Source organism: Astatotilapia calliptera, chromosome 13, assembly GCF_964374335.1.
Source record: "Astatotilapia calliptera chromosome 13, fAstCal68.1, whole genome shotgun sequence".
Classification (NCBI taxonomy): domain Eukaryota; kingdom Metazoa; phylum Chordata; class Actinopteri; order Cichliformes; family Cichlidae; genus Astatotilapia; species Astatotilapia calliptera.
Window position 1 is genome coordinate 25814652 of NC_137434.1, and position 12493 is coordinate 25827144.

General features: G+C 42.7%; 2 protein-coding genes across 6 annotated transcripts in view; one reads left to right on the plus strand and one right to left on the minus strand.

The window, feature by feature from the left end:
* Positions 1-351: 351 nt before the first annotated feature.
* On the minus strand, positions 352-6200 carry lgalslb (lectin, galactoside-binding-like b). Of its 2 annotated transcripts, none has more exons than XM_026189530.2 (5): positions 6023-6200; positions 5389-5472; positions 5211-5299; positions 4225-4411; positions 352-1756 (listed from the first exon to the last, which is right to left on the minus strand). In XM_026189530.2, exons 1-5 carry the CDS (start codon positions 6053-6055, stop codon positions 1613-1615), a joined length of 537 nt encoding a protein of 178 aa, XP_026045315.2. In that variant the 5' UTR covers positions 6056-6200; the 3' UTR covers positions 352-1612. The 2 variants fall into 2 exon arrangements, with proteins under 2 accessions (XP_026045315.2, XP_080144259.1); XM_080288133.1 differs by having other exon boundaries at positions 5389-5478; positions 6020-6200.
* Positions 6201-9542: 3342 nt separating this feature from the next.
* Positions 9543-12493, plus strand: part of abch1 (ATP-binding cassette, sub-family H, member 1) — a 30972-nt gene continuing 28021 nt past the window's right edge. The window contains exon 1 of one of the 4 annotated variants that reach the window (XM_026189527.2): positions 9543-9987. In XM_026189527.2, coding sequence (XP_026045312.1) covers positions 9916-9987 — 72 coding nt within the window. In that variant the 5' untranslated portion in view covers positions 9543-9915. Of the gene's footprint in view, positions 9988-10297; positions 10438-10901; positions 11031-12493 lie in introns of those variants that run through there. The other 3 variants (XM_026189526.2, XM_026189529.2, XM_080288132.1) reach the window with 3 other exon arrangements.

Genomic DNA, 12493 nt, shown 5'->3' on the forward strand with positions numbered 1-12493 from the left:
CAATACTTGTGGGTTTAACTTGAAGATCTCTTCTCTATATTTTTTAGAACTTGCTCCCTGCCCCAGTGAAGGAAACTGTCATAAAGAAAACAACGCATAAGAGACCAGACATTTGTGTTAGTTACACTTCTAAAACACAGCCTGCAGCGCTAGGAAAGGATGAGACTGCATCAGTGTGGGCAAGATGCCGATGAGGAATGATTCAGGAAAACCTTTTTCTTTTTTTAAAAAGCCATGAGACACACAAGACCTATAATGGACTAAAACAGCACCAGCCATACCACCAAAAACTGTGACATTGAGAAATTAATCTGTGCATCACTATATCTTCTATGCTACTATTAAAGAGAAAAAAAAAAGAAAAAAAAAAAAAAAAAAAGATAAACAAAAAAACATCAACCCTATACATTCAAAGTACCCCCAGGATCTGACCCCTGACTCCAAAATGTGTGACTGAACCTGCACCCGGCTGAACCTGTGACCTCGATGACAGCACGGTTTCTTCTTCATATAAGGAGTAAAACTTCTATCTTATTTTAGTGTTCAACTCTGATGAGGCTTGCAAAAGAAAAAAGGAGCAGAAGTCAAATTTTAAATAACATTTCTCTGCAGCTCTACTGCCTCTATAGCGCAATCTACTGACAGGAGAGTGGCTGTAGTTAAAAAAAAGAAGAAAAAAAAAAAAGAAAAGTGCAAACTACCCAGACACGCTGTGTTAAGCATGGGATGCTACATCTTGTCATGATATAATCCTCATTTTTGAGTATTTAGGTCAATGAGGCTGCGACGTGTTACCATGACAACTGGAATAAACCCAAGGGATGCAGAGGAGTGCCAGCAGAGTTGGATATACATCAGCAGAGAGAAAACAGGCCGCTATGCTGTCTTGTGTTGTGCTCAGATGAGTTTTTGAAATAGTTACACATCCAGCTGTGCTGAGCTCAATCTAACTAAAGCATATCAAATATACATATATGTCCAGGTATATTTGAATTGAAACCAGTTGCATCTCGCATAACATGATGTATCCGCCTGATTTGGGAACACTGCTCTGGCCTGTCTGAGTTTTACTGCACATTTGTTCACGTTGCTTGGTCAGCAAAAGATTTAAGAGGACGCTTGTATGTTTAAACAAAGTGAGTTGAATTGAGTTTAAGTTTTTGATTTTGTTCTATCCATGAGCAACACTTAACTTTCACTTTAGCTGCTAATTGTCAGATATTTTTATCTAACTGGTTTTTTCAAACCTCCACACCTGCCTCCATCTCAAATTCCCTAAAGGATTCGACATAAAAGTGGAATGTCCTATAAATAAGCTACAAGTTCGCTGATCTAAAAACTGGGGCTACAAGGGAAAAATACCTGAAAAATGGATCAAACACATTCACCCACAAAGCACCATCACATCAGATCCTGGTTCAACATAAAGAAGAGGAAGAAGAAGAAACAGCAAAGCAGAAAAACTTTGATCCAGTTACTATGCTGATGCAGTGCTGTACGATGGGCTATGGATGATGATGTAACAGGCGCACGTGTGTGTGTGTGGTCATGTGTGATCAAGTCCTTGCTTCACACACACGACTTGCGGAGCGGGAATTGGTCAGAGGGCAAGTTAACCAAGCTTGGTAATCTGTAGGTCTCCTTGTATTCGTACTGTGTCGATAGAGGGCAAAGATTTTACTTTGTGATAAAAGTCAAAGAGCTGGTGTCCATCCACGAATATCCGGAACCTCTGGTGCTCGCAGTGGATCTCAATCTGCAGAAGGAAGAAAGACATGGAGAAAAAGACAGTTAGGCAAAAGGTGGAAAGAAAATACCGCACTTTAACCGCTTTTGACTTCATGACAAGTAGAGACGGAACACACTCATTCCATACAGTCACAATAAGCAGAAGAAATTGGGTGGGTGGAAAAAGCTGTGTCAGAGTTACACACAATCACCTCATGAGCTGAAGGGACGCATCTCACTTTATACAACCATTTCTTTCTCTGCTCGTTAATATAAAAATATTATTTGTGCAGTTTCAATTTGAGTAAACAATTACAAAATAGATTCAGTAAAGGACTAGATGTTACAATCCCTGATATTGCATTGCTTTAAATGGAGAAAACGTTGACGGATGCTTGTTATGAGGAAAGGCAGCTCAGAAACTTTACCAGCGGCACACATCGTTGTGTGCCTCAACTTTCGGTCTTTTACCCAAGCTAATCTGTCATTTTTTCTTCCTTGGTTAGGGTGCATGATAAAGACAACCGCTTGTAAAGAGAAAGACCAAATGACCCCTTACACTGAGGATGACTATCAGCTATTTTAGTTGATGTTAAAACATTTAAAGCTCCCAAAACGTTATTGAATAAGTAGGCTAGAGCTAAGCCTCGCTCTCATTTTCTTCTCTTGTTTGTACGTGTACACACTGAATCCTAACAAACCGACAACAAAAATGTAACTGCATAAACACCTCCGCGTGGTTTATGCCAGTGGGGGGGAATTTAAAAAAAAAAAGAAACCGTCAAACAACTCAAGGCAGAATGTTTTAGATGAAGCAGCAGAAACAAACCATCCTGCTCTGAGACCACAGCACATCATGTGTCTCTCCACATGCCCCTGGATTCAGGAGGGAGTTTGTTTTAAACATTCTGCATGGCAGACTTAATCTCCAGCCTCCAGCTTTTGACAGAGTCATGACTGTGCCGACCTGCTCAGTCACGCTGCAACCACAAACAATGACACTTTATCAGAGAGCTGACATTCAACAACCAGATGCAGGGTTCACCTCTAAAAATAACTTAAGTTGTTGTGTCTGCATATGCATATTTCGCATTCTTAAAAAACAGAAAGAGTTTCTCTTTGTAAAAATTCTCATGCATCCACAGCTGAGTTTTAAAGATATCAGACTGGAAAACACACTAAGCAAAAACCCTTGACTGGGGCAGGGATAGCTCAGTAGGTAGAGTGGTAGCCCCATGATCGGAAGGTCGGGGGTTCGACTCCACTGAACGGCTACCCTGAGGTACCCCTGAGCAAGGTACCGTCCCTACACACTGCTCCCCGGGCGCTGCACTGGCGGCTGCCCACTGCTTCACTGGGTGAATGGGTTAAATGCAGAGGAACTATTTCCCTATGGGGACTAACACGCACACTTTACTTTACTTTGACCCCAGCAATTAGGGGATCCAGTGGCTCTGTTATGATGTTGGAATAATTTTGCTCACATTGTGTGTGTCTCCTTAGAAGTAAGGATCACTGTAAATCCATAAACTTATGGTGGAGTGGTCTCTTCCAGGACTATAATGTACCCCATCAAAAGGATAGCAAGGGGTTACTGAATTGTTTAAGTTTGCAAAGGAGATTAATCATATGCACTGGTTTTGACAGTGAACCAAACTCAGCTGCAGTGCGCACCTGTAAGAGACTTTGGACCTCCTTCTCAAGCAGATCACGTCACAATCACTATGCAAGATAAATAAAAATAGCTCCAGCAATCAGTGCCAAAATAAATTTTTACTAAATTTGTACACATGCACTAGAGTCCTGAACATTTCGAGACATTACGCAATAGAGATGGTTACAAGTACACAAATTACCGACCCAGTTGCTTTGGGCATTTGCCGTCTTTTAGCCTCCAGCTCCTCAAGTATAACCTCTATATGGATTTCACAGAGCTGCCAACACTGCAGCAAATGTTATGGTGCATTTCACGGTGACGTGTGGGTGTCGTGAACTTGGCACTTTAAACAGACCTTCGGCTACACTGGAGAAAGAACAACTTCATTCAGTGTCCTGAAAACATCTCGAGAAACTTCATGCTTTGTTCTTCGCTCCATTGCCACTATTGTATATTTTTAGCTGTACACCATGTGTGTTATTCATGTGCAGACTTATTGGAGCAGAATATGACATTAAAGAGCTAACAAGTCCTCGGGTGTTATGAGATTACTCATCATGCATATGCCCTGCTGCTCAACCCCCTCCACCCTCCAACTCCAACTCATTCAGCACACCACAACAGCTGATGTGGTCCTAACACAGTAAACAGGCCACTATATGGGGTACAGGCTCTATTTACATTACAATATGATGAAGCATGGACAACATTTCCTGTTTGTGTTCCATTATCATGCTGCGCAGATAATCTCACATAACTAATTCTGAAAATATCTCTGCTACAGTCGACTGCTGGGGATTACCCAGAATTATTTGATGTGAGAAAAGGGATTTTTTTACCCTAAAAGGCTGATCAGGGATGAAGGGAAAATACACAGTGGACGCCTCCTCCTCTGTCCATTTCCCAGAAACCCGAGCGCTGCGAAGGAACTGACGGTCAGTGAAACGAGCCGTGAGTTTCAGGGCCACATCAAATGGAGGCTCCCCTTTCTCTGAATCACGTCCGCAGGTCAGGCTGACATCAAAGCTGAGGGTATGAAAAAAAAAACAAAAAACAAAACCGGGGTATCGGGTATTCAGGCAGGATGCAGTGGTAAAGCACACATCAGATAATCTGGGATAAATGAGATGCATAATTCTGCTGCGTAAGAACAATTCTCACCAATTGTGAGTTAATTATGCATAATCCCTGCTGCTAGTTCTGTTTATCCACCCTCCCCTGCTGCTGCTGCACAGTTATGCGTCTTGGTGTAAGTTTATGGTCACAGTTACAGGCATCAAGTTTCTAAGTAATGAGACGCAACAAAGAAAGACTGTGTGTTTAGGCCTTGGAGCTGTTCTGTCTGTTGGGACATTCACATGAACTTTGGCATGGAAAACCCTCCCAGCAGCAGGCACTAAACAAGATGAGGTCATCGAGAGGTTTCTTCCAAGTTTGACACAAGTTTCCATGTAGGGTAAGGACACACCCAAACAAATCTGCTTCACTGGATCTCTCTCTTTTTTAAAAAAATTTTTAAAAAAAAGAAAATCCCCCCCTTTTTCTCCCTGCTGGTGAGGGAACGCCCTGTCTCTGCATACTTAAGGAGCCACTGTTCTTTCTGGCTGCCTACACATTACTCAGTGTGTCCTCGAGTGGCCGTGCAAGTCTGACTAGCCTAAGAACAAAAAAACAAACAAAAACAAAACATCCCATCTCTAACATCCTTTAGCAAAGAATGTGTACTGTGCAGACGTAAATCAGAATGTTTTAAATATGCAGAGATAAAAACATGGCTCCAGATAAAGAGTGTGTGCATGCATGCCTTTGTGAGGTGTTATGTTACCTGTCTGGCTCCAGGTCCACGATGCCCATCACTATTATCTTCTTCCCCGGCCGCATGCCCCCCCGGATGCGCCCGCTGAATGGCACCGTCTACGCATTGCACACATTGAATTTATTACGCACAGCCAGGAGCGAGCATCAAACAAGGACACTCGGGAAATCGTTTAAATATTTCATACCAGGAGGCGTGATAAATCCTCCTTGTCAGGTGAGATGAGGCCGGGGTTCCCCAGCGAGTCATTCAGGTGGTCTTCTTCCACATTCTTCAACACCAGTGACAAAAGACACAGGATGCAAAGTATCATTTATCGCTCTGTCAGGTAGGATATACAACTTGCATGGCTGAGGTTAAAGGCACAACAAGAGGCTACAGGCCTATCATTCAATATATGCACAAGAGTGTGGCCTCGTACGCGGCGTGCAACAACAATGACGAGGTGGCAGCAGACCTGTCATGTTGTTATCAGCGTTCCTGCCGGGAGCCATGAGTTATTATAAATGAGCCCCACATTTGGCACCATCTTGCACTACGATGGAAATGCGCACCGGCTGGGTGGCCTAGAAGAGCACACACCGCCGGTGCATTTCACCACAGCGTATTGGATTTCCCAATTTCCTCCCCGGCCACAGATGAAAGAGGAGTCGCCCTACGCTCTGAATGCGCTGCGCCCGGCGCTCCGCATTTACAATAAGCGCCGGATAATCGACCTAACGGTGCGCTTAAATCGCAACTAACAGGCCCCCATGCACAGAAAATAAATACCAACACACGTAACCCCGGATCGGTTCCCCGAAAACCTTCAAAATACTCACTACTCCGTCCTTCTCCGCTGCCTGCACCGCCATCTTGAGCAGAATAGCATAGGATGCTGATTATCGGAGCAGAGGCAGCTCTGCCGGGGAGCGTGGTTTGTCAGCGTCGTGGCACTGACTCAGGAGGATATTCCTGTTCCTGCTCCAGTACTGCTCCTATTCTTGGGTCCTCGCGTCTGACTTGGCCTGAGAGAGAGCACAGTCACCTCGCAGGATCCCTCTGCTCCACTGAAATGGGTGGATGTCTGCTGACGTATGCTTTATAATAATTACAGACCAAAAGCTTAATCCCCGTCTGTTGGAGAAGGCTAATCAGACAGATTTCCCCCAACCCTTCACCCAATTAGACAACGCATTGTTTGGATTCTTTGGGGGGTTTCTAGGTTGGGATAACAATCCAGGACACGACTTTTAGCTGGTTTAAATAAGCGGTTACTTTATGAGACTGCGCTCGCGTGTCGTTTATCCAGTTTGACTGTGACACAGACTGGGGGGTTTTGGCCTAATTGGCCAAAGTGGGCACACTCAATACTTTGGAATGATTAAACAATACTGTAGGGCTCAGAGGCGTCAGGGAGTTAAAAATAGCTACAAATGGACCTGTTTCTGCTCACTTGTGAGCCTGGGACATAATTGCTTTTCACCGAATGAAGTGGACAATCCCACTGTCTGTTCATTGACTTTTGCAACCCTCTCCGTCCTTTCTGTATGCTCTCTATCTATTCAACCCCCATCTCTGATCGTTAGCCCGGCTGTTGTTTAGTTAAACTGGTCCACTCTGCCCCTTTGTGGATATTTAAAGGCATTACACGCTAAGCAAATCAATGCACTGTGACTTCAGTGATGCACTGATGTTCCCCTTAATCCAAAACGCTGCAGCGAGAGTACTGACAGGGTTAAGAAAGATAGATCATGTTTCTTCTATACTAGATTTTCTTATTTCTTGACAGAGAGACAAAATTAGAAATGAGTATATCAGAGGAACAGTTCAGGTTGAGCATTTTGGAGACAAAGTTAGATAGGCAAGGCTGAGATAGCTTGGACATGTGTACAGGAGCAATGGTGGATATTTTGAAAAAGGGATTTTGAAGATGGACCCAGAAGGCACGAAGAAATGAAAAAGATCACAGAGAAGATTCATGGATGTAGGGAAGCAGGGCCTCCAGAAGGTCTTGCGCGACAGAAGAGGATGCTAGGCTTAGGTAGAGATGGAGCTTTGACGACCCCTAGCGGAAGCATCCGAAAGACGAAGATTAGTTTATCTTTAGTGGTTCACTGTTGAATCTATCATTGAATTTAAAGTCCTTCTCCTTACATACAAAGTCTTGAATAATCAGGTCCCATCATATCTTCCAAAGGATTTGTGTCTCCTCCCAGGATCAAACTGGAGACTTTTTGTTTGTTAGCCAAGTACATAAACCCCTGCACTATTGAAACACCCCTTAACAAGTTATTAGTTCTTATTATTGCTGCAGTAATAACACTCAAATATCCTACATATATCTCTATTCAATGCATTACTCGTGCCTCTAGTCCAGGGTTGGGCAACATGTTTTCCAGAGGGCCTTCCTGCCTTATGAAACGTCACACATTGATGACACTTGCATGGTGACATATGAAACAAAACATGGTTTCAAGTTATGCTGAAAATTTTACATTACATAAAAACATAACTCAAGAATCCCATTTATTCACATTTAAATCAGGATGTGTTTACATAGTCTGTCCAGTTAGGAAGCACATACCATTTTGAATCCTTTACACCTGCTTTGGTGCAAAAGAAAATGACAATGCATACACTGGAGAGGCAAAAACAAGACAAATGTCAGCAGCTTATTCAGTTTTTCCTAAATTAAACACATCCAGGCCTGCCATCACAAAAAAGATTTGCTGTGTCTCCCAGCACAGTACAAGAGTGTGGAGAATAAACCAGGAGGTGGGCTGTTACATGAAGAGATGGACAGTGTCTACCCAGCAAAGAAGAACAAGAAGAGCACTGCCAGAATCCTGCAAAATGACCTCCAGCAGGCTATTAATGTACACGTGTCTGGCCAAACAGAATCCAGGAGGGCCATGTGAGGGCTGAATGCCCTTTAGTGGGACCTGTGCTCAAAGACCAGTGCCTTCCAGCTTGACTGGCATTTGCCAGAGAAAAAACAGAACTGGTAGGTCTGCCACTTTTGCCCTGTTCTCATGACAGATGAAGTTACAGGCATCTTAACATTTGGCACAGCCTCCGTAAACTGTCCAGACTCACAGAGGCTCAGTGTGAAGAGAACACTGGTGATAGCATAGAAGTTTAACTGACTTTGTGTTACACTGCGATGATCAAGTGTTCCCTTTTTTAGCAGTGTATTTAAACCAGTGGTGTCGAAGTGTAGAACAGCACGCTTCACAATCTGTACATAGTATCAGCCGTCTGGTTTCATGTCCTGAACTCGTAGTTGCCCCCCCCCCCCCCCCACACACACACACACACTCTTTTTAAATAAGCCACAACATTTTTTCTTAGCTGTCATTAAGCATTTCTTTATATTAGACACTAACATGGAGGAGGAGCTGAATCTAAATCTCATTTTTAATGATTTCAATGCTGAGGTCTTTCTTTAGAGAAGGATAAAGTTGTCTCCATTGCATTAAACCCATCATATGTATTAGGAGTAGCAGGCAGCCACTGTGTAGCACCCAGTGATCAACTCCAAATATAAACCAGTGCCTCAGTCAAAGACATAGTGAAAGAAGAACATGTAATTTTCTGCACAAAGGGGCCCGCTGCGCCAACATCCAGCCTTGCAGTGCTGTCAGCGCTGAGAAGCATTTTGTTCATGGTTCCTTGAAATGTAGGAAAAAACTGAAGTGTTTTAAAAAAAATCATTATTTGTGGAAACAGCTATGTGGGCGATGACATTGCATGGTCATTGATTCCTTCTCTAATGTGCAATCAGTGAGAAAATTTTGTGTTTCAAACGGGTTTTTATTTACATTCGATTTTTGCATGTATTTTAATGAAGATGCAGTGAAGAAAAATCATAACCATGATCACAAGCATTTCATATGAGTCTGAATGTGCAGTGGTTATCCTCCTCCTTGATAATTTGTGCAGTTCTCTGTAGAATACGGGATAAACGCTTCTGGTCCAAAATCCTGATTGATGATATTAATGTTCAAAGCACCGTTTGTGGGCTTCTGTGTGTCCACCCATAACTTATAAAGTGTTTAAGGTTGTCTGTCACTATATCATAGATACATGTGAAAAATAATGAAAATAAAAACTGGAATTATAAACTAAACTGTATAAAACACAAAGTTTGTGCTACTACCAGAAACACAAACATAGGAGCCAGGGGAAATTTCCCTTCTTTCATTCCGTAACAGTCATTTATGTGTCTGTGTCACATTCAGTTTCATCAATCAGTGATCAAACGCCTGCTTGACCTCGTTTCATCTAAAAGTCTCTTGTTTTTGTGCTTCCACCTAGCGGTTATTTTTGGAACGACATCATTACAAGAATCCATCGGTTAGTTTCACTTCCGTTGCTTTTGCAGCAGCAGTTAATGTTAGAAATGCCAAATGAAATGATATTAGCAACCTGGTGAATTCTTTTATTTCTTAAAAAATATATTATTAATCGAGCCCCTGCAGCTGCTTACAGGCTAGTGCAGCTCCGCATCAGCTAAAGCTGGCACCAAATTCTGGCCAAATAGATCAGAAAATTGCAAACTGCATTTCTGTGCATCTGTGGAATCGCTGAAAGCAGATCAAACAGCTCGCCTGACTTAAACCTAAAAATTCCCAGAGCTCATCATCTATCTAACTCTCTCCTTCTCCCCCTCTCTCCCTCATTCTCTCTCTCCTACAGAGACCCAGCCGGTCCGGCTGTCCTCCCTGCTGCCATGGCCGCGGAGGCTGCCGGTAGGAATGATGCCACGCGTGGACCTGCAAACAGCACAGAGATGGAGGTGCGGGTAAGATGCTTTTCAGGTAGTTTGGGTCGCTGTCTTTTCGCGGGAAGCCTCCAGGATCGAGGTGGTCCCTCGACAGCAGGCCTTTGTGCGCCGCTGCAGAGATGGAGTTGGGATTTATTTTTTTCATTTTGTGTCACATTTCAGGCCAGAGCTCCATTTTTTCCCGTAAAGCAGGGAGGGTGGATGAGGGTTATCTTTCAGAGAGAGCGACCGCTGAGCATCGCAGCGCTGCTGCAGCGCTCACGTCCTGCGTGAAAGGGAGAAGTGAAAGCGCAGCAGCTGGTCGGCTGCAGAGGGCTCGGCTTATAAATAGCCCTTCGTTGACTTCTCTTTCACAATTTTTATTCGGCAAATGTGTCTTCCTGAATTCGGAGAGATTTAAATACGGCCGTCAAGCCTGTTTTCTTCCACTTGGTAGTGACGCAAATTGGCAACAACTTGGCAGGCAAGGTAGGAAATTCTTCCTGATCAACAGAGCAGAGCCTGTTATGAATGAAAAGCGAGCCTCTGCTGGGCTGATCGAGGTCATTATCGCAGTGTACAAGCAAAAGAGGCAATGTGGTGTTTTCATCAAGTATAGGTCTGTCCATCTGGTCAGATGGGTGGAAGGGTGGGATTGCTAACAAAAAAAATGTGTTAGGAGAAAAAAAATCACGCTCTTAAAATATGTCATTAGTTTTTTAAAATTTTATTCCCAAGTATTATTTTGGGGACATCAGAAAACATATTGATGATTATGGAGCGCTACTGAGGTTATAGCACCAGTTAAAGTGTGTGTGTGTGTGTGTGTGTGTGTGTGTGTGTGTGTGTGTGTGTGTGTGTGTGCGTGTGCGTGCGTGCTATTGGCGTCTGTTCTTCATGCCTTCTTCAGTTGCTGGCTCTCAAACTCAACCTGTTCTTCCACTTTGCATTCATGCGGACGAGATGTTTGTGTCAGCTAATGTTCAAATGCTCTTTACCTGTTGACTTCAGTCTTTGGCCTCACTTCTCAAGTGCTCTTCATCCCTTCCACATCTCCCTTTTTCTTTACATCGTGTCCAATGGTGAGTTTGTGCTCCTTCAATCGGTTTGGTCTCCTCTAGATGAGGTTAGCCTTGTCTTTTTTCCAGGCCTTTCTCATATTCAGTGATGGATAGTCAGCGTTTGTTTGCATTTTAAATCAATGTGTCATCTGAAGTGGTTACAGTTGCCACACAGAATCAGGGTGACATGTCTGCAAATGTAGGCTAAAGTGCCAAAGGTGAGGCTAACCAAATGCAGCAGATTATTCACTGCAGTCTCCCTAATCTCCTTGCTGGAAAATGAGAGATTCTGGATTAAAGGAGGGAGTTTGGTGGAAACCCGTGAAAGAACGCCGTTATTAGAGATTACTGGACTCAGGATTGTTTTACGACCCACATACTTGGTCTGATGCAGCTTTGTAGTGATGCAGAGAAATTAACAGGAACATGAGAGTATGCTTGGCTGTTTCTGTGTGTTGTTTGGTCAGAAGTGAGATTTGTATTTGGCTTTTGGATGAAAGGGCAAACAACTTTCTCTTTCTGCCTGTTCAATTGTTTGGTGATTGGCTTATGAAAAATAACAGTTTGTATTTTCAGCTTCTTGCACTGAAGTCTTTCAAATCCAGCCTTGTTTCTCCTGCTGAAGGAGCTGCAACCTTCTCCAGGGGACTAAAACTCATTCAGGAGTCAAATGTTGTTACTTTAACAGTAATGATGGATATTTTATTTGTAGAGATGGCTAGGCTACACAAAATTATGCTTTTATTTTTAACAAGTTGAAATTTCCATTTTTGAAAAGCAGAAAATAGCACGGTACAGTATGGGAACATCATCTAAACTCAATTTATTTGTGGGTCTATAAGTGTTAAATATGTGTAAGCATTGGTTAACTGAGGTTCTGGAGAGAATTACATCAACATGTTATGGTTATAAAAAAGACACACTTATGTCAAGGGTGGTTTCCCCATATAAACTAACAGGTATTTTGTAACTATAAGGAATGGAAACTTCCTACTTTCAAATTCCTTGCATTTGTAAACATAACTGGCCAGTTCAGTGGGAAGATTCGTCTCTGTAAGTGGCCACTTAAATATTTTTCAAACTTGTGAGTGAGCCTAACCGCTGTGACAGGCAAACGTGTTTAAGTGAAGCACATGTAAAAATTGTGGCAAATTAAGTGGTCGGCTCTTCCTGGTGGGAATATTTAATGATGGATGCACTTCATTTCAAGCACTTAATCAACAAATAGGAAAACATGTTAGAAATTAAAATGTGGCAACAGAAATTTGTTGTAGGAAACTTTTTTTTGCGGCATCTTCTAATCAATTATTTGTAGAAAGAGGAAGACTAGACAGTTATCCTACTTCCTCTTTGTATTTCAGTAAAAGCCTTCACCACAACAAAACCTTCACTTCATGTGCAGAAACGAAATGCACAAAGTTAAAACATTTACTTTAGGTTCAGTACATGGATGCTCTGTGTTTAACACAATACAAGACTTTGTG

Coding starts and splice junctions, on each gene's coding strand:
- lgalslb (XM_080288133.1), bottom strand. CDS start 6,055: ATGGCGGTGCAGGCAGCGGAGAAGGACGGAGTAGTG. Junction 5,300..5,388: donor AGGATTTATCACGCCTCCTG/GTATGAAATATT, acceptor TGCAATGCGTAG/ACGGTGCCATTCAGCGGGCG. Junction 1,757..4,224: donor TCCCTGATCAGCCTTTTAGG/GTAAAAAAATCC, acceptor TTCCTTCTGCAG/ATTGAGATCCACTGCGAGCA.